This window comes from Cololabis saira, chromosome 10 (assembly GCF_033807715.1).
Source record: "Cololabis saira isolate AMF1-May2022 chromosome 10, fColSai1.1, whole genome shotgun sequence".
NCBI classification, from domain to species: domain Eukaryota; kingdom Metazoa; phylum Chordata; class Actinopteri; order Beloniformes; family Belonidae; genus Cololabis; species Cololabis saira.
The window spans coordinates 35069365-35090209 of record NC_084596.1 but is presented as its reverse complement, the minus strand read 5'-3'; the positions used below and the strand labels follow the sequence as shown (position 1 = coordinate 35090209).

Sequence of the window (20845 nt, the reverse complement as noted above, 5' to 3'; positions counted from 1 at the left end):
TCTGTTTTATGTGTTTTATATATATATAGATATAGATATATATAAAACACATAAAACGGAGCTTTATACATATCTAGATAAGATAAGATAAGATAAGATAGTCCTTTATTTTCTCCCTCAGTGGGGAAACTCACTTTGTTGGCAGCAGTACACTTAACACACACATGCAGGGGAGGGGTAGAAAAAAGTAAAAGGTAAAAAATATATATAATTACAAAATATGAACAGTATATACAGTACAGTGAAAAAAGAAACAGTGCATAAAATAGCCGGTAGAATGTGTGTGAGGTAGACAGGCAGATATTGCACATATGGTATTGCACATCTTGTTATTGTTATTGCACGTGTTATTGTCCATTAACTACTGAGAGCAGGCCTGGTGGTACAATCTATACATTTATATCTATATATATATATATATATATATATATATATATATATATATATATATGTACATTTTTATACATTTATACATACATATACCGGTATATGTATGTATGTATGTATGTATGTATGTATATATATATATATATATATATATATATATATATATATATATGTCCATATACAGGACTGTCTCAGAAAATTTGAATATTGTGATAAAGTTCTTTATTTTCTGTAATGCAATTAAAAAGTCAAAAATGTTATACATTCTGGTTTCATTACAAATCAACTGAAATATTGCAAGCCTTTTATTATTTTAATATTGCTGATTATGTCTTACAGTTTAAGATTAAGATTCCCAGAATATTCCAATTTTTTGAGATAGGATATTTGAGTTTTCTTAAACTGTAAGCCATGATGAGCAATATTAAAATAATAAAAGGCTTGCAATATTTCAGTTGATTTGTAATGAATCCAGAATGTATGATATTTTTGTTTTTGTAATTGCATTACAGAAAATCACAATATTCTAATTTTCTGAGACAGTCCTGTATATATCATGCAGTTGACGACCATTAATTAGATCATCAGTGTGTTAGAAACACCTGACTCGTGCAGGATGGAGGATCCCTGGTCTCCACAACAACCGCAGTAACAAGTTTGTCCCTTCAGCGCCGCCGTAGTTGTGTCTGACGACAGTGGAGGCGACCGGGATGAAACATGGCAGGTAGAGGAGCAAAACAGAGCCGCTCCGGCGGGTTTTCAGGCAGGAAAGGAGAGCAGGATGAGGAGGAGCAGCCCCTGCAGGCCGTCCTGGTGGCCGACAGCTTCAACCGGAGGTTTTTCCCGGTGACCAAGGACCAGCCGCGGGTAAGAGGAGCCCCGGCTAACCGGGGGCTAACTGATGTAACTGATGTCTGACTGGTGTCCATGCTGCATCCCCGCACACATGTCTGCTCTAAACCTCCACTCCAGAGGAGAGGGCGGTATTAACCGGTTGTGTTTGCTGCCAGGCCCTGCTGCCCCTGGGCAACGCTGCCATGATCGACTACACCCTGGAGTTCCTCACCTCCACCGGGGTCCAGGAGACCTTCGTGTTCTGCTGCTGGATGGCCCCCAAGATCAAGGAGCACCTGCTGTGAGTCTGGACCTGCTGATATAAAGATGCTGCTGTGATCACTGAGCTGAACCCACACCCGGATTAACTCAGTCCTCAGTGTGCTTCCCCAGGGGGACCACACTTTAGGGTTGCCACCTTTCAGAAATATAAATAAGGGACGCCCCGATTTCAGCAACGCAGGAGCCAAAAAAAAACAAACCCCAAAACTTATAGAACTGAACTTATAAACTGCATAGAAATGTGTTTATTTTATATGAAAAAACTAAATGCTTTGATTCAAAGTTTAAACTGCTTTAATAGCATTGAACTTGCATGACTGTACAGACAGACAACCATACTACTGTATAATATAGCCTACTGGTGAAGAATATGGTGTAAAACTTAATTTATTTCAATAATTCAACTAGAATATGGTGTAAAACTTAATATATTTCAATAATTCAACTTAAAAGGTGAAACTAATATATTACCTAGTCTTATTACATGCAAAGCAAGACATGTTAAACCTTTATTTGTTATAATTTTGATGATGGAATTAATTTCATAAAATATTTTCCAATTAATTTTTTATTTGGGGTTTTCATAAACTGTGAGCCATAATCACCAAAATCATAACAAATAAAGGCTTGAAATATCTCACTTTGAATGTAGTGGGAAATATTATATTTGTTTCACCTTTAGTTAAATTTACTACGAATGACGTTATGCAATATATTCAAATTTTCCAACCTTCACCTGTATATTATGACATCAATAAATAAGAGCATAATATATGTCGTATTGGTTCAATACGGAACTTTTAATTCCCAATTCCCAACCCCTACCTGGAGGTGAGCCTGAGTCCTCTCCGCTGTCTGGCACACACATATATTTATTATAATAATAATAATAATAATATATAAAGATCTGGGCACAGACGCAGCAGGTCCTGTTGTCCCGCCACAAAAATGTAGCTGGCCTTAATGTTTCCTGTGTTTTATTTTGTTCATTATTGTTAAATTTAGTGTTGATGTGTGTGTGACACACGTGTGTATGGGGCGTTAATGAAAATACGGGACAAATCGCGTCCCGTATTAGTTCAATACGGGACGCAACATTTTTTTCTCAAATAAAGGACAATTCCGTATTTGACGGGACGGGTGGCAACCCTACCACACTTGAAGTCCCCCCTCCTCCCACACTTTACTGTAAAAAAGGGAGATGTACTATGATTATAAAGACCATTAGATTTACATGAAGGTATTGCTGATGTACATGCTCAACACTCATACTACAAATAAATGTAAGACAAGCAACCAACTAAGAGTAACACCACAGATAGACATGAGTCTACAAACGCCGTACTACACTGATGCTCCAATCAGAATAAAACTCACATGCCAATGTAACAGCACATGTTAATTAGGGGTGGGACAATACGGGTAACTCATGATTCAATACTGGGGCGATATGTGGCCCACGATAACGATAATATCACGATACACGATATCTACAATATTCCATATATTGTAAGACATTTCATCAATGATATATCACGATATATGTGACTGAAAAAGAAAAAATACCCATAAAAAGGAAAACGTCTGTAGTTATGCATTTATTCAATGCCAAAACTTCATACAATGTACAAAGAAAGTGCATTTGTATTTCCTCACTGCCTCCTAGTCTTGTAAATGTAAACACTGTACAGCTGGACAAATTGAAGTGCATGAACAACAGTGCGGTGACAACCGCATAAATCCATTATGTGTGTTGTAATAAAATATCGATATTTGCCATCAGTTTATCGATTATTTATTGCGACAGAGTGCAACAATATATTGAAAAATCGATTTATTTTTTTCTCTCCTCCCCCCACCACTAATGTTAACTATCATCATTTCCATCATATATGGCCTGTCTGAGGACTACGTTCAAAACTATTACAGCATATGAGTAAACAATCAAACAGGCCTACTGAATGAGCTGATGTGAAGGTAGGGAACAGCACATTAATAAAATAGCAATGTGTAGGCTGTTAGATTTAAGGTTGTTAAGGCACTCACTCAAACGCAATTCTTTTTATTTTATTATTATTTCCATATATTTTGATTATATCATTGGTTACTGCTGTACCTGTTTGCTCCTATTTCAGCAAATATATAGAGAAAATAACAAAATATGACATGGTCCAATCAGTCATCTCATTTGGTGCCCCCTCATTGGCTGGTGGCCCTGGGCACTCGCCTGGTTCAGTATATGGATAATCCAGCCTAGTCTGAACCTGATTTGTGTCCATCAGAAAGTCAAAGTGGTGTCGACCCAGTTCCCCAAACACGGTCCACATCATCACCTCGGAGCTGTACCGCTCCCTGGGAGACGTGCTCAGGGATGTGGACGCCAAGTCCCTCGTCAGATCTGAGTTTGTGCTGGTTTACGGAGACGTGGTGTCCAACATCGACATCAGCCAGGCGCTGCAGGAACACAGGTACGATCCTCTCACATGTGGACGTCCGCCTCTGGGGATCCCTTGAGACGGCGCTGATCACTGAAGCTGCTTCTCTGTCTGTGCACACAAGGCAACGGCGAAAAAATGAGAAGAACGTCTCGGTGATGACCATGATCTTTAAGGAGTCGTCGCCGGGTCACAGGTCCCGCTGTGAGGACGATGACGTCATTGTTGCTATGGAGAGCAAGAGCCAGCAGATTTTACACTATCAGAAGACACAAGGACTGAAGAAGCTTCAGTTTCCGATGGTAAGCTGTCTGTTCGCTGGTGCTGTTATCACAAAATCAGGTTTAGCTGATTGATTATGGCCACTCCTGTTGTTTTTTTTTTTTTGCAGAATATTTTCCACAGTGGGAGCGATGAGTTTGAAATCAGACACGACCTCCTGGACTGCCACATCAGTATCTGCTCTCCACAGGTCTGCTGACGTACAGACGTAGGGAACGTTTTTACTCACTGTTTTCAGCTGTACTGATGTTTTTTAAATCTATTTCCCATCAGGTTGCTGAGCTCTTTACTGACAATTTTGACTATCAAACAAGGGATGACTTTGTCAGAGGGCTTTTAGTTAATGAAGAGGTACTACACCGCCGTAATCACCTGTATTATTTATTTTCCTGATTAGTGCCATGGTAGTGTTTCATGTTCTCTGTTGTCTCCAGATCTTAGGTAATCAGATCCACATGCACGTCACCAAAGACAACTATGGCGTCCGCGTATCCAACTTGCTCATGTACGACTCTGTGTCATCGGACCTTGTGCGGCGATGGGTCTACCCCATCACGCCCGAGTCCAACTTTACGGCCCAGGAGGGACGCGGCTGCACATACTCTCGCCACAATGTCTACCGGGGGTCTGGAGTCAGCCTGGGCCACGGCAGCCAGATGGTGGAGAACGTCCTTATCGGATGCGACACCAGCATCGGCTCCAACTGTCGCATCTCCAACACCGTCATCGGGGACAACTGCACCATAGGTGAGCTCCCCGCTCAGCACAAACTGAACCGCTCAGGTGTCTGTGTTTGGTTATGGGAGAGTGAATATATCGAGTCACAGAAGCGCCTCTAACATTTCTTACACTGTCTTGCAACAGGTGACAATACAATCCTGGACTACGCCTATATCTGGAATAACGTTCATATTGCCAGTAATGTGGTGATCCGTCAGTCTGTGGTCTGTGACAAAGCTGAGGTCAAAGAGGGCGTGACCCTTAATAAACAGTGTGTCCTGGCGTATAATGTAAGCTGCATCATATTTCTAATGATAAAAATGTGACGACTTTCTCCACTTTGCATGTTTTCAACTCTAAATTTCACTGTTGGCCACTTTTTTTTTTTTTTCAAAGTGTTTTTATTAGAACCAGTTTCAGACATCACAGAAAACTTCAAGTATACTGCTTATAGAAAAAGATAACAACAATAGTAACAGCATTAATAAAAAAACAATAATAATACAATACAATCGTCAAGCACAAATAAAAAATATGTGCATAAGGTCTGAAAGTGCAACACTTTTTTTTTTTTTGAAAGTGCAACACTTGATACATTACTTCACATTCCAAAGCGTTCATTTTTTTTTCCCCTCCCACCCTAGAACAACCCCCCCCACCCCACCCCAGCTCACAACAAAACAACAATGAAAGTACCGCAAACAATGTATAATAGGATAACAAAAGCTCACAAAAAATAAATAAATAAATAAATATTTATATACATATATACATATATATACACATTTGTATGACTAGGCGCAAACTGTCATAGTTAGTTAGGTAGCATTTTTAACTTAGAAAAAAGAGATAGAAAGCATAGCCATTTCTGATAAAACCTTTCTGTGCATCCTCTCATTGTATATTTATTTTCTCCAGTTTAAAAAAAAAACATCATATCCTTAAGCCACAATGAAATTGAGGGATATCTGGCAGATTTCCAATGCAGCAATAACTGTTGGCCACTTTTTGAGGACTCTATTAATGATTCCTGAGTTTTGCCATCATCTTGTGGTTAACGATCCACAGTCATTAACTCAAAACCTGCTAAAGGAATTAGAGAAACTGGGGTTTCTTTAGCCAAGACTTCTATGATAGGACTGATGTCGTGAGCTACAGCCTGCAGGTGGTTATTTGGCCGACCATTTCTCGTGCTGGTCCAATGTAATTTTTGAGACATTGAGGTTGCTAGGCGACTAAATGAAATTCATTGCACCTAGATAAGAAATAGTCCACCATAAAGCCCAGTGCCCCCCAGTTTCAGTCCTCCAGGGATGCTGACCCGAGGCATTCTTGCTTTAACGCACCTGATTCAAATGAATGGCTCAATAACCTCTTATTCAAAACCTCTTAATGACACATTCAGAGGCAAAACTGGGCAAAACAACAACAAAAAAAAGTTTGAGCCTCATTTCAATGCAGCTCAGCCTCGTTACTATTAGATGAAATAAAATGGCAAACTATTGTTTGACCATTGTTTCACTTTTTCTTGGAGGGGGGGCAGAAAAAGTTTGCAGCCACTGAACCAGTGGCTGTTTTTAAACAAGACAAACTTCTTGTTTCTCTTTTGTTGTTGTTTTCTAGGTGGTGATTGGACCCAACATCTCTTTGCCAGAGGGTACTGTGGTGTCCATGCACCATCCAGATGAGGAGGAAGAGGAGGATGATGATGAATTCCTCAGTGACAATGCCGAAGCAGACCAAAGTAAAGACAAAACCAAGCAGAAAGGTGTGTAGTGGCACTTGATTCAACGATTTTACGTCATTAAGCACTTTTTCACCATTTCAGCCTGTGACTCTTATTCTCTCCCGTCTTCCAGTTTTCAACCCAGCAGAAGTTGGAGCAGATGGAAAAGGTTACATCTGGAAGACCAGTATTCTGGACGACACCGGGGAGGAAGAGCTGTCACAGTGTCTCTGGGGTAGGAAAGCAGTAAAACTGCTGACTTCCATCAGATGTATTTATTTATTTTTGAAGTATTCATGTTTCCTTCTTGATGAGCAGGTTTGGTGTTGAACCCAGATCCTGAGAGTGACAGTGAAGACAGTGAGTCCGACGGTCCTGATGATCCAGTGATTCCCTCTCCTGAGATGGAAGATGTTAAAGGTTCGATGGCTAACCTGCACATAAAACTGTCTGACTGCCCCCTGCTGGCCAAAGAGACCAAACAAGTGATCGATAGTTTAATTTCTCTCTAAGCTTAGCGCTTAACGCCTTGTTAAACGCTTATATGATGTAGAAAGTCATGTGGCATCTTAAACCTTGTTGCACTGTTGTAAACAGGTGTGGGTTAACCTGCTGATCTAAATTGTTGGTTCTGGAAAAACAAATCACATGAAGAAGTTTCTTTTCCTTTGTGTTTCCTTAAACCTAAAACAGGAGAGTTTTAACACCAGTTTAAGTCTTTTTTTTTTTTTTTGACAAAATGTTACTCGTATCCAACCCTGCACACTAATTTTATTAGTCCTTTTAGGCCAAGCCGCCTCTGAATTAGAGGCTGACGGGAAAAAAAAAAAAAATCTTTATACTTTACCTATTCACTAAAACCGTTACTGTGTCCAAGTCCACTTAGTCTGAGAGCCAAATTTCATATGTCAATTCCTAAAAACAGCCCAACTAAGGAACCTGACAGATTCACTTGTATCTAATATAGAAAGAAAGAAAGAAAGAAAGAAAGAAAGAAAGAAAGAAAGAAAGAAAGACATTTAAACATTTCAGTGGTGGCAGAGTTTAATAAGTGTCCTTTTACTTTTTGAAGTAAATCAATAGCCCCTTTCACACAGCCAGTTCGAGGCGGGAACGTTGCGCCTTTAAGCCGCCTCGCTGTTCTGTGTGAAAGTCACGGAGGCGGAATGGGGGGGCCAAGTGGCCCCACCAATAAGCCGGCAGCGGAGGTAGTCACAGAGCCGTCACAGAGACGAAACGGGGTCTGTGTGAATGACACAGCCGGCATGCCGCTGACATGACGGTCGGACTGACGCTGTCGTCACGCCTCTGATTGCGGAACGCCGGCATGCTGTGTGAATTTACAGACGGGAGCGGCGTTATGCCGGCGTTGTATGGTTCTGTGTGAACCAACAAAGGCGGCGTATTGGCAGGACTTCTTTACACCAATATTGCGGAATCTCTGTGTGAAAGGGGCTAAAGGAAGATGTGAGGTAACTTCATTCAGGCTGTACTGACTCTGGGCTGATGCCGACACTGAAGTGTTGGACCTTAAGTGCAGTTTTGGGCTAAACTTGAAGTGTTCTCGGTTTAGTTCTTACAGTATTGTGTTAATTGCAGCGTAGTTAGGATTATACGAATCAACAGTGCATCTGGCTGAATGAGAGCGGAGAAACAATAATACAAATGACTTGTGCAGTGTTCCAGCTGGAGGTGCTGGGGACGCTGCAGAGAGGACTGGAGGAAAACATCGGCTGTGATAACCTCGTGCTCGAGATCAATTCACTAAAGTAAGTCCGTTTTCTGAAGTTGCTTATGGCTCCATTTTTTTTTTTTCTGCGATTGTTTAACCTCGTGTCTCGTCCTTCCCCAGGTACGCCTATAATATCACTCTGAAGGAGGTGATGCAGATTTTAACCAGAGTGGTGCTGGATTACCCTTTTCAGCCGGAGGACTCGCATCTCACGCCCTCTCAATATGTGTCTCTGCTGCTGCCGGTGAGTAGCACAGCAGTTCTCTTTTTTTTGTTTTTTCTCAATTGCTTATTTATGTTACATTAAACATGACAGAAAACTTTTGATTCTGCTTTCTTTGCTCTCAGTTATTGGAGAAATGGGCGCCGGTATTCAAGAACTACGTGAAGAGAGCGCAGGATCACCTAGACTGTCTTTCTGCCTTTGAGGAATATTTCCTGGAGAAGGAGAGCCACTGGGCCGTGATGGGAAAGGTCAGGATAACATGACCTCAATGAACGAGTGTCCTGTTTAAAAAACAAAGAAAGAAAGGAGCTAAAATATCAGTTTATATCATAATTGTGTAGCTACTGCTGTTGCTCAGCTTTTGTTGTTGGGAACCAGGTGCTGATGAACATGTACCAGCTGGAGATCCTGGAGGAGGAGATGATACTGCGATGGTTCTCTCAGGGAGCAACCACGGACAAGAGCAGACAGCTCCGCAAAAACCAGGGGGTAGGTGCTGCCTAACCCGGTCAGAGGACGCCGGGCCCCGCGGGGCCACGCGCTGGACACCTGTTCTCCTGTAAATGCTGTAAACGCGCAGCAGCGTCTTCGTTTTCAGTCACTTTCAAACATAAAGTCTATTTGACTGCATGGGGCAGAAATAAAAGAATACCTTAAATTGTACTTAAGATGAATATTTAGGCTGATTAAATACACATTCAGTTTTGCTCCGTTGTGTTGGGTTTCGTCCCAGGTTCACAGGAAGCCAATGCCATATTAATCTTTACTACATGAAGCTATTTACTGAACAAAAACATCATTGCATGTTGAAAACGGTAGCTGGTGAAATGATTGACTTTTTTTATTTGGTGCATTAGTACACTAAATTGTACACTACAAGTGACATAACCTGTTTTTCACAACTAGACAGTTTGATAAAAGCACTCTGAAATTATAATACACCTCAACTGTTTCCCCATTCAAGAGTTGGCACTCAGCCGGCCTTGTTTTAGGGCACTTTGTTCAGCTCGTTGTGGAAAATCATCTTTTTTTTATTTGCATATCATTATAAATGCACTTGTATTTTGTGTAACCTAAAATCTTCCACTTTGACTCCTTCAATACAGAATCTCATAGCCTTGTATTGTTTTTTTTTTTCTACTTCAGCTTCAGAAGTTTATCCAGTGGTTGGAAGAGGCTGAGGAGTCTTCAGAAGAAGAGGGAGAGTAACGAGGAGCACTCCAAGATGGACAAAGTCAAACCTGCAAACAGTTCAAACTAAAGGGACATGGTTTATCATCTTCATCCTCCACATTCTGCCTCCACTAACCTTCAGGATCTGTTCTGTACAGGCATCCATTTTTAATCACATACCGCTGTCACTTAAGGAATGTGCATCAAAATAAAGAAGAGAAGCCTTTAGTCTGCTTGGATTCAAGCACCTGCATGTGACTCACTTTTTCTTCTCCATATTCTACAAGATGCAGCTTTGCTTTATTAAAGTTAAATGTTACATGATTTAATGCCACCACCTTTAAAAAATTATTGTTTAATTTTCATATACAGTGAAAAAGCATTGGGCTCATGATTTAAATACAGAGTGGTAAAGGCAACAATCCAAGAGGTAGAAGAAGAAGAAATGTATCTGTTAAAAGCACGTTGTTTCAGTTACCAGGCCGCAGTAGAATTGGCACTTGGACTGAAAGAAATGTTACAAGAAATTAGGATCAGATTCACAGATAAAAAATAAAAAAAATCCAAAGAAAAAAAAACATCCCTCACAAAATAATTTACCAAAAATCAAGAAATAAAAATCAGCTTCATTGGTATAACAAAAACATTTTCCCTTAAAATGGTCCACGGCAACACTGAAGAGACTCCCAAAGTTAATTTATGTCAAACATTATGTATTAAAAGTTTCGATTCATGTCATTCTTAGAACATTCAGCGAAAAATTAATGAACCACATGATTATTTCCTTTACGTTTCCAATAGTCCAAGAAATTAAGATTAGACATTTTGAGGGTTTTATTTTCCATTATTCATCTCCGAGCCTCTCTGTCTGTCATATCTATACATTTTCACTAGATGAGTTTCCAACTCCCCAAAGACGTTTACTGAGGACTACTTGCTTAAGTACTTGCTTTCTAAAGCTGCACCACTAGAGGGACCCTGCTGTGTGTTATGAAAGTCTCCGATGGCCCCTACACCATAACAGGAACTCTTCCCTTGAAACCACAACAATGTGCAAATGTTTTAACCTCAGGATTTCACAACAGACTTCTGAGGCGGCTTAAGAACTAAAATAGAAAGTGTTGCAATGCCGCTTTGCCGGTTTTAAACCAGCAGGACTCCCCCCTTCAAGCCTATTTAGATCTGTCATCCTGTTTGTTGAATAAGTTGTATAAAACGCCGGTGAGAAGAGAAGCCCCCGTGATCCCCGTTACAGTACTGAGCGTTTTCCACATGCTGGCCGAAGCCTCGTGTCTGTCCAAGAAGCTTCTGTGATCAGAGGGCACCAGGACGTACTGGCGGCCGTTCTTCGGGGCCTGCAGCCTCATGACCTGGTCTCCCTCCAGCACCACTTCTCCAAACCCGGTCAGGGTCCTCCCCACGCACAGCAGCTCCTCCGTCTCATTCCTCGTCCCGGGTTTCTCACCGCTCAGACCTTGCAAAACCGCATCCACCAGGCCCTCCTCAGCCCGTTTCACCTTGAAATAAACCCTCTCCATGAAGCATCCAGAGGCCTCTAACGGGTTGTGGACCTTCACAGAAACATCAGAGATGTAGGACTCAGGGTTGACCAGACTGAAGGGGACGGAGTTGTTGGTCTCGGTCTTTTTGGTGGTCCGGGAGTCCCTGAAATAAGAAGACCAATAATAAACAGAGGTGTCAAGTAACGACGTACAAATACTTCGTTACCTTACTTAAGTATACATTTTGGTTATCTATACTTCACTGGAGTAATTATTTTTCAGACGACTTTTTACTTTTACTCCTTACATTTTCACACAATTATCTGTACTTTTTACTCCTTACATTTTAAAAACAGCCTCGTCACTTTATTTAATTTCAGCCAAAAACTATCCAGTTAAATTGCTCCGTCCAGATAGAGTGAATTTGGTTGTGGTTGTGGCACAGATGTTCTTGTCCAGTTTTTTATGGAGCTAGAACAGTCTCATAATTGACAAATGCACAGGACAAGTTGCGTAGGACAAGATATACAAATGTATTTTTGATGCACACACAAATATAAACTGATTTACAAACGTTTTTTTTGTCTGTGAGCTGCGCTGGATTTGCGTGTGACTTTTGAGACTCCCCTGACGTGACTCGATCCACAAATACGTTTTTTTTAACACGGAAGGATCTGCAACCAATCGAGTCACGTCAGACAAAAAAACGTTTGTATATCTTGTCCTACGCACGTGTGAATTGTTCTGTGCATGTGGGAAACAGTGTGTGTATTTGCAAATCGGTCTGTGCATTTGTAAAACTTGTCCTGTGCATTTGTCAATTATGAGACTGTTCTAGCTCCATAGTTTTGTTCTTACATCCGTTGCCCTCAGATTCCTGCAACTAAACTTGGATGTACATTCCAATAAAGGTTAGGATAAATGATAACATGCCTCTGAAGTTTGACTTTTTGCACCATTACAATACTTATAGGCAACTAGTCATCATATCTTCTGCTCTCTGAAACACATGTTAATGCTCAATAGTACACATATATGGTTCTTTAATATATTTGCATTATACTAAGATGCATTCATGTTCAATGGCCTTTGTCCTTAATGGCTTTTCCCCCTTACATTACTTTTACTTTTATACTTTAAGTAGTTTTGAAACCAGTACTTTTATACTTTTACTTGAGTAAAAAACTTGAGTTTATACTTCAACTTCTACAGGAGTATTTTTAAACTCTAGTATCTATACTTCTACCTGAGTAATGAATGTGAATACTTTTGACACCTCTGTTAATAAACTGGTAGATGGTGTAATGTGTCCAGGCTGTGCCGGGCCTACCAGGTGCTGGTGACAGAGTTCCAGTATTTCCAGTTCTCCTCCTGACCAATCTTCTGAATGACACCAAAGCAGCGAGGGACGAACCGGCTGGACAGAGGCTCCCCATCTGCCTGGACAACACCTGGAAACAAACACCGTCTCCATCAATTACATCATTTAAAAAAAGACAGCGGTTGAATTGGTTTGATATTGGATATTGGATATTATGAATTCAACACCCATAAAACTTGTGATACATACCACTGATTTTGGTCAAACCACTTGTGATGTGTTCATGGTCATCTAGACTATATATCACAAAACAGTAATTATTAAAAAAAATCACATATATGGGCTGATTTAAAAAAAAAAAATCATATATATGGGCTGATTTAATGTGGTTTAATGAATTCAACACCCATAAAACTTGTGATAAATACCACTGATTTTGGTCATTTTGCTTGTGATGTGTTCATGGTCATCTAGACCAGGGGTTCTTAACCTTTCTGACCTTGGGGCCCAATTTTTTCAGTACAGAGTGGCCCGAGGCCCGTTAAATATTAACACTGTATAGCAGCGAAGGTCCAGAACATCATAATAAATATATATATATATATATATATATATATATATATATATATATTCAAGTAGCCTCATAGTTGTATCAACATCTGCATCTGACTGTTATATTAAAAAAGTACATATTTGCCCATTAACATGTGTAACTTCAATTACACATTTTTTTCTCTTAAAAATAAAATAAATAAATAAGATTTTATTTTATTTTTCAAATGCTATGTTATTTTATTTCTTTACCAGCAGTTTGAATTTCCCCTTTTCTTTGTTAATTGTCTCAACACATTTTTATAATAAATTAATATAAACACATCTTAGCAATTTAAAAGTTTTGCAGTTTTTCTTTCTTCCCCTTAATCTTATGCCCTCACTTTCTGTCGTTCAGTGAGAGAACTGAGCTCTAATTTCTTCTGCCAGGACTTTAAATCTGGGCTGGATGGTGTCAGGTTCTCATGCACATGAGAAGGTGCTCATTGATGAACCTGGAACGATATTTAGTTTTAATTATGTTCATTGTGGAGAAAGCTGCTTCACAGCTGTATGTGGACCCAAACACGTTTAAGATGGTCAGCTTATTTTCTGTGACTTCAGTTCAGACTTGAGTGGATATGTTTGATGAAAAACTTTGTGTTTTGTTTCAGTGGCGTTTTACTTTCGCACTTTGAACGCCACGGTCTCTGAACGTATGAGACACTGGTTTTGTCCCAGTGGGAAGACTGAACCAGGATGAATCTGTCCATTCCGGGTTGAACTTCCCTTTCCACCTGTTAGGCTTCTCATCTCTGTAAGAGTCAAGCTAATTACTTACTAAGTAACTTACTAAGTTTTATTTACATTAATAAGTTGTCAGGACTGCGCGTGTCGGATTTCATCCGAGCCTGATCAGCTGAGACGGCCGGGCAGAACCCGCAGCTCTCTGGCCGCTGCAGCAGAGTCACTTTCCGATGCTTTTGCGAGCCCGAACAACAGTCCAGTCCAGCAGACACATCTACATGTACAATCCTTCAGCAGTAACGACGGAGCCCACCGACCGAGCGGCACCGACCTCCCCGGCTGCGCGGACGAGTCAGGATAAATGATCACGCCGCGTTCGCTCGCTCTGGGCGCAGACCCAAGTAAAAGTAATCGATCCCTGATCCTGGCGGATCTAAACCTACTCTGTGCAAAATGAAGGATTTTCTCTATAAATACACACCATTTCTCTTACTATTACACCTAGAGCTAGCTGAGGATCTTCTTCTCCTCATTTGGTCGGGAGTTGCTATGCAGTCCCGCGGCCCTCGCGGCCCACACGTACAAAACTGAATTTTTTTTCGCGGCCCACTAGATGGCGCTCGCGGCCCAAGTGTGGGCCGCGGCCCTATGGTTAAGAATCACTGATCTAGACTATATATCACAAGAGAGTAATTATTATAAAATCATATTATGGGCTGATTTAATGAGGTTTAATGAATTCAACACCCATAAAACTTGTGATACATAACACCGATTGTTTTCATTAAACCTCATTAAATCAGCCCATAATATGATTTTTAAATCAGCCCATATATATGATTTTTTAATAATTACTGTTTTGTGATATATAGTCTAGATGACCATGAACACATCACAAGTGGTTTGACCAAAATCAGTGTTATGTATCACAAGTTTTATGGGTGTTGAATTCATAATATCCAATATCCAATATCAAACCAATTCAACCGCGGTTAAAAAAAGAGAGGGAGAAACCAATCCTCTACTTGAACACGTTTCTACCTTCAACAGCAACATATTGGAGTCGCTTGTGTGCATTTGCCTTCAGCACTTTAACTAAATGTTGATCCGGTTTGAACAGGGGTATTTCCTGAAAGGAAGCACATTCCAGTTGTTGTAATTACCAGGAAGAAAAGAAGGAAAAAGTACATGCTTATCCAAGGTCGACAGTGGTGACTTACTTTTAGCTTCTGTAACTCCTTTTTCTTCTCCTGGTACAAATGATAAAACAGACCAGAGAAAGCGAAGCTGGATCCGACACCGATCAGCACCAGGGGGTTGAGAGGAGAGTCGCCCATGTTGGAACCTGCAAAGAAAATCTGACACACATGACAAGTAAAAACCGAAACGAAAGCTAAGTTAATTCATTTCCTTGTTTACCGAGTGTCGTCATCGGTCCTAAGCCAATAGGATTTAAGCAGTGCAGTGCGCGTCTTTGGCCAGCAGGGGGCAGCAGTGCAGCGGTGCCCAAAAACTACATTACTGCAAAAAACCATGATGCATTTATTTATTTTGAATTGTTCTTAAACATTATCCCCCATGAATGCAACAGCAAGCAAGATCTCGACAATGTCTGTCCCTAATACACCTGGAGTTATGTATTTGAAACACTAATAATGATAAATATACTGACCCTCATCACTTGATAATGGGCCAATTAAAACAAAAAAAGACAAAAACTTAAAGACAACCCTAGGAGTCACAAGGAACACGTGGAAAATTAGTCACCACTCAGGCTTCACAAGTATGTGCACCAGTGGGACCGAGATTGTACAGGAAGTAGATGTTTGTTAAGGACAAAAAGAAAGAGAGCAATGGAGTAAAGTTTTGAAGGTTAGTCTTTTAAATACTGTATCGTTTTCCCTCTCCAGGGATCTTAAAGTCAAACACAAAAGGGAAATTTTCACAAAATTAGCCACAAACAACTCAAGGCTGCGTGTCTCATAAATGGGCTCGCAGAGCTTTTAGCTAATTATTACTGTAAAAAGACAGATATTTGGTTCCTTCCTTAAGGCCTGGCTCTGAAAAGAAAACTCTTCATCTGCAGAGGATTCACATGTTTACTTTTTTTTGTTATTGTGGTGTGAAAGTGACTAATGATGCCAATGTGAATGATTCAATTATGAGTTGGAGGTTTTGCAGGCTGGCTCATTGCATCCAGACTATAACTGCTGTCTATCCTTGTTGATGGTCACTTGTGTGTATTAGTCCATAAGTATAACCTGTTTATGCGATGTTTCATGTGAGAAAATCCATCTCTCCATCCACTCTGCAAATAAGAAACTCTCTTTCTCTTATTACTTCACCCACAAATCGTTTGTCAAATAAACTCTAATGTCCCTAAAGAGAGTGTATCACCATAGTGATTTAATAAAGTTAATTTTGTCCATGGCTTTACAGTTTAACTTACTGATTCTTAATATTCTTGTCGGACAAAAAGAATCAGCAAGTTAAATTATATCACCATAGTGTTATTATATTTGTGTTTACAGTGAATATTGACATCTTCCAGAATACAACTATGTTTCGTGGATTCTGATGGTCTTTCCAATGTACTCTAGGAGTAATTCAAAACTAGGTTAAAAAGAAGAACGTGATCAACCATGTTTGTCCATTTCTATGATTAAAATATCAATGAAAAAGTCATGTCATCACAGAAAAAAAGACATGAATTTCACACGTGCAAAACTATGTGCCCATAAGTGATTTTGTAGATTTGAAATATAGCGTGTAAAAACATTTAAAAATCACAAGCAAAATATGTGGAAAAAGTAAAAAGAGTATTTTTCCTGTAGGAGATGCCATTTCTGAACACCTTCATGGTGTGGTTGTGTGAAGACCGAGTAGAAGAAAAACAATATATACGGTGGACACAGAGGATGATGAGATACAGGTCTGAACAATCAGGACAATGAGGAAGTAAAACCTAAATTGAGGACTGACTCCTTCAAAATAAGAAAGGAAGTAAAGCAATTCAAAGTAAAGATAAAACTGAACTGAAGAAAACGGTCTTACTTTAAGAGAACCGAGGCTTATCTAGAACATCCCAGAAGATGAAGCAAACAAACCCCCTAAAACCAAACCACAGCAGTAAAACAGCAAAACACTAAACAAACATTATGAAACACAAACTAAAAGTCTAGATCATGACAGATCACATGTGACACCCAAACACATCCAAATGTATGATAGATGTTTGAAGATTTGTATTGTACAGGATGTCCTTGTTTTCCTTATGCGGTTACATGTGGTGAAAGAAAATCTGGGAACTCAATGTGCAAAAACTCAAAACAACTCAGATTTTGCAATACAGAATATGTGGAAACGTTATATAATGTTAATGCAACACTGTTGTTGTTTATAAGAAAGGACAGAGCAGACTCTACTTCTTAAGGAAGCACAGGTCCTTCAGTGCTTCCTTAAGAAGTAGGAAGATGCTGTTTATCTTCTATAAGTCTGTTGTGGAAAGTTAAATCACATCTGCAGTCATCTGTGGGGGAGCAGCAACAGAGCCAGTAACTTAAAGAAACTGAACAAGTTGATAAAGAAGGCTGGTTCTGTTTTGGGGCTTCTGGGGATGGTTATGCAAAGGAAGATACTTCATTAAATGAAGAAAACCAAGGACAACCCTTAGCATCTTCTTCACAACACAATGATTTAGTAACAGAGTGTCTTCAGCTCCCCAGCAGCACAGACTGCTATAACAAATCCCTCAGACTGCTACAGGAGATCCTTCAGTTATACGAGATCCTTCAGACCACTAGAGCAGTTCCTTCAGATCACTACAATAAATCCTTCAGACCACCACAGGAAATCCCTCAGACTGCTACAGGAGATCCTTCAGCTATAGGAGATCCTTCAGACTACTTCAGCAGATCAGACCTGCCCAGAGCAAAAACCCTCCACAGTGAAACTTTGAAGAGACTTAAACCATGAAAACTGCAACAACCAAATTCCTTTTCGAAGTAATAAAGTCTTTTTTGTCTTTACAACTTGTAATAACCTGTTAATCACATGTTCTCCGTTATGTTGTAGCATGTGGAGAAATGTTTTCCGAATGAGGTCCCATTTGCCCGCTAGTGATTACATCTGCAAGCATGTCCTGCACCACTTGCAGCTGTGGTCATTTCTGATTGCAGCTCACTAAATGATGACACTTGCACCAAATCATGTAACTTAGATGTGAGTAACAGATACGACCTGTAATAAATGAGAAGTGGACTGGTTGAAAGCCTTCAGTCATGATCCATACAGGATATTAATGTTTGCAGCTGCTGCGGTGCAAGTTGCCTGTTTCTGGGTAATCATCTCATGGTCTCCCTCAGATTTACCTCGCAGTCCCCTGGACAGGTCCGGGTCACCTGCGTACATTGCCCTCTGCAGCAGCTAATCCTCTGATTGTATTTCACTTGGGTCGAACAGCGGTGACCAACATAATGATGGATGAATGAATCATGAATCATAAAATACGGCCTCACAGACCTCACCATTCTTCTTTGCTTGTCTTTGTGTACTCACTTGCAAAATATGTGCTCTATTTGACCAAGCACACACCTGTTTTACATTTGTATCCATATATCAGCCCTGTATATTTACATGTCACTGTCACCTTTATCCATTGTTTTTGTCTGAGGGTGCAGCCAATGGCACATCTCTGTGTGTGCATCTTTAACACTGAGGTGGAGCGGAGAGAGGAGAAAATCAGAGAGAAGACTCACCGCTAAACAGTTCCTTCATTTAAAACCCCTATTTGTCACTATTATACTTCATCCCAGTTCAGGTGTAACTTCCTCACTCTGCAGCGTGTCTGTCCTTGACTGCTCATTGAAAGCGAAAACAGGATTCAAAGTGATGACGTCAGTTTGCCTATTGTTGAAATGCCTTTCAATAAAACATATGCACCTTTGCTGTAGCAGGAGTGCGTGGAAAAGAAGACTCTGACGGCCACAGGCGGCCAACGTCAGGCCAGTGAGTTACCTGCCTGCAAAACAGATGTGAACCAGGTTGACTTGATCTGTGGAGGAATGCAGTTGGCTTTCAAAAGGATTTAAGCAAGACAGGAGTATTAATCAGGATGGAATAAAGCCGAGATCTGTTTCTCCTTTGAATAGGAAAAAGAAATGTCTTATTTTAACAGCAAAAAAAAAGAAGCTCTATCCTCCTTCTCTTGTCTGACAGCTCAAGATCCTCATAAAATTGATTTAAAGTTGCACCACCTCTTTTTATTTGACTTTACAAAATATTTCATCCAATTATTGGAGCAATAATTTAGAGCATCATTAGTCAACTATAATTGGTCACTTTTTTGTGCATGAGAGCATTTATTTGTACGTATGAGTATGAAATAATTAACAAACACAAAATTCTGATGTAACCCAACCCTGCCAATTTGTTTGAAGCTACAAATGTCTGCTAATATGTCATGTAGTGAGTCGCAGGGCTCTGTGACATCACAGACCCATCACTGACCCAATCATAGTAAAATGACTCTCCATCCAATCATAATGCATTTGCAGTAGTTTGGAAAGGTCTAAAGATGAATCTGAAAATAAGTGCACTCCTCTGAAAAGTAGGTGATTTGTAATTGTGTGGTTGACTCCACCCCCGAAAGCCTGGTGCCAAAAACTGAACTGCACACTCACGGTTGGTGGCAGAGCAGTTTCATTACATCTATGTGGTATTCTGAGCAAATAAAGTCACACATAAATCTTTAAGACCTCAAAAACTGTGTCGACATAAAATAGATAAATAAATAAATAAATAAAAGTTGCATTATATTTCCTAAAGACCAACAAATAATATTTATAAGATCTAATTCTGAACAAATATGGGTCACATAAATAAACATTAGTTAAAACTGTAAATACTTGTAGTTATGATATAAACAGTATCAGTAGATATACCAGTCAAAACACTTGATAAATGTAGTTTAGTGTGCTAATTTCACAAAAAAAACCATCTAAGAGTCCTATTTCAGCAACCTTTCCTTAATCTGAGTTCATCGATGAGCTTCATGTTAACCTTTGTCCTACACAAACTCACACCGGTGGAAAGCTTTGATTGAATTATCTCTCATTTTCACCGTTAATCCAGTTAGGTATTTTTTCATGTCCTTTCAGCATTAATTTAAGTCAAGACTGCTGATGCAGAGGTGCAAAGATGAACCAGTTTTCACGGTACAGTACTTGCACCTTTACTACGCAAGGAAACTTGCATCGTACCATTAAGATTAAGCTTTAAACCTTCCTTTCTGATAAAAGCTTATGGTTAGGAATGGCTCAGGTGCACTTAGGTCCCGTTGTTGTGCTGCCCTGGGCCTAACCCCTACCTGGGGGCCTAACCCCTACCTGGGGGCCCTACAGTACCTCACTTTTGTCTCTTCTCCTCCAACTGTATTAATGATACACCTGTTGTTGTTGACCTGTGTTCCTTCATCCCAGCGGGGTTTCCTGTTCTGTTGCCGTTCTCTCCTCTTCCTTGTCCATTAAGTTTTGATGAAATCTGTTAGTTTCCTTCATGAAACACAAATTATTACTATTATTGTTATTTTACTCTCTTTGTATCAATTGCACCAATTTGGAACGAGTGAACTGGCTTCTTGAAGCACCTTGAGACGACATTTGTCATGATTTGTTGCTATATAAATACATTTGAATAGAAATGGCTCCTCATTTACGGACACACTCATTAGGCATTAAAACAAACAATCCTACACTCTGAAACAGATGTTTCTCTTGGTTTCCCTGCTGTGAACATGATTTGTCTCTCTGGTCTTCGCCTCAGCTTAATGAGTTTGATGGATCTTTGTAATTAACATCGCTGCCCTTGGTGAGGTATCAAGGGTGCTGGTAGACATGTATCAGCCTCTCAATGAGCCCCACAAGTTGCTTGTAAGGAGTCATTTTTCA

At 40.0% G+C, this 20845-nt stretch overlaps 2 protein-coding genes across 2 annotated transcripts; one reads left to right on the top strand and one right to left on the bottom strand.

The window, feature by feature from the left end:
* Nucleotides 1–1065: 1065 nt before the first annotated feature.
* Nucleotides 1066–10038, top strand: eif2b5 (eukaryotic translation initiation factor 2B, subunit 5 epsilon). The gene is made up of 16 exons (XM_061732753.1): nucleotides 1066–1254; nucleotides 1398–1522; nucleotides 3786–3971; nucleotides 4063–4240; nucleotides 4330–4410; nucleotides 4494–4571; nucleotides 4655–4967; nucleotides 5085–5230; nucleotides 6564–6708; nucleotides 6800–6901; nucleotides 6985–7086; nucleotides 8345–8435; nucleotides 8519–8642; nucleotides 8747–8872; nucleotides 9003–9113; nucleotides 9771–10038. The coding sequence occupies exons 1-16, from the start codon at nucleotides 1105–1107 to the stop codon at nucleotides 9831–9833; spliced, it is 2121 nt and encodes a 706-aa protein (XP_061588737.1). The 5' UTR covers nucleotides 1066–1104; the 3' UTR covers nucleotides 9834–10038.
* On the bottom strand, nucleotides 9456–15314 carry LOC133452975 (mitochondrial ubiquitin ligase activator of nfkb 1-A). The gene is made up of 4 exons (XM_061732755.1): nucleotides 15119–15314; nucleotides 14940–15027; nucleotides 12630–12750; nucleotides 9456–11462 (listed from the first exon to the last, which is right to left on the bottom strand). Exons 1-4 carry the CDS (start codon nucleotides 15233–15235, stop codon nucleotides 10970–10972), a joined length of 819 nt encoding a protein of 272 aa, XP_061588739.1. The 5' UTR covers nucleotides 15236–15314; the 3' UTR covers nucleotides 9456–10969.
* Nucleotides 15315–20845: the final 5531 nt, after the last annotated feature.

Coding starts and splice junctions, on each gene's coding strand:
- eif2b5 (XM_061732753.1), top strand. CDS start 1,105: ATGGCAGGTAGAGGAGCAAAACAGAGCCGCTCCGGCGGGTTTTCAGGC. Junction 4,572..4,654: donor GGCTTTTAGTTAATGAAGAG/GTACTACACCGC, acceptor TGTTGTCTCCAG/ATCTTAGGTAATCAGATCCA. Junction 6,902..6,984: donor GCTGTCACAGTGTCTCTGGG/GTAGGAAAGCAG, acceptor CTTGATGAGCAG/GTTTGGTGTTGAACCCAGAT.
- LOC133452975 (XM_061732755.1), bottom strand. CDS start 15,235: ATGGGCGACTCTCCTCTCAACCCCCTGGTGCTGATCGGTGTCGGATCC. Junction 12,751..14,939: donor CCAATATGTTGCTGTTGAAG/GTAGAAACGTGT, acceptor GTTTGTTTCCAG/GTGTTGTCCAGGCAGATGGG. Junction 11,463..12,629: donor AACTCTGTCACCAGCACCTG/GTAGGCCCGGCA, acceptor TTCTTATTTCAG/GGACTCCCGGACCACCAAAA.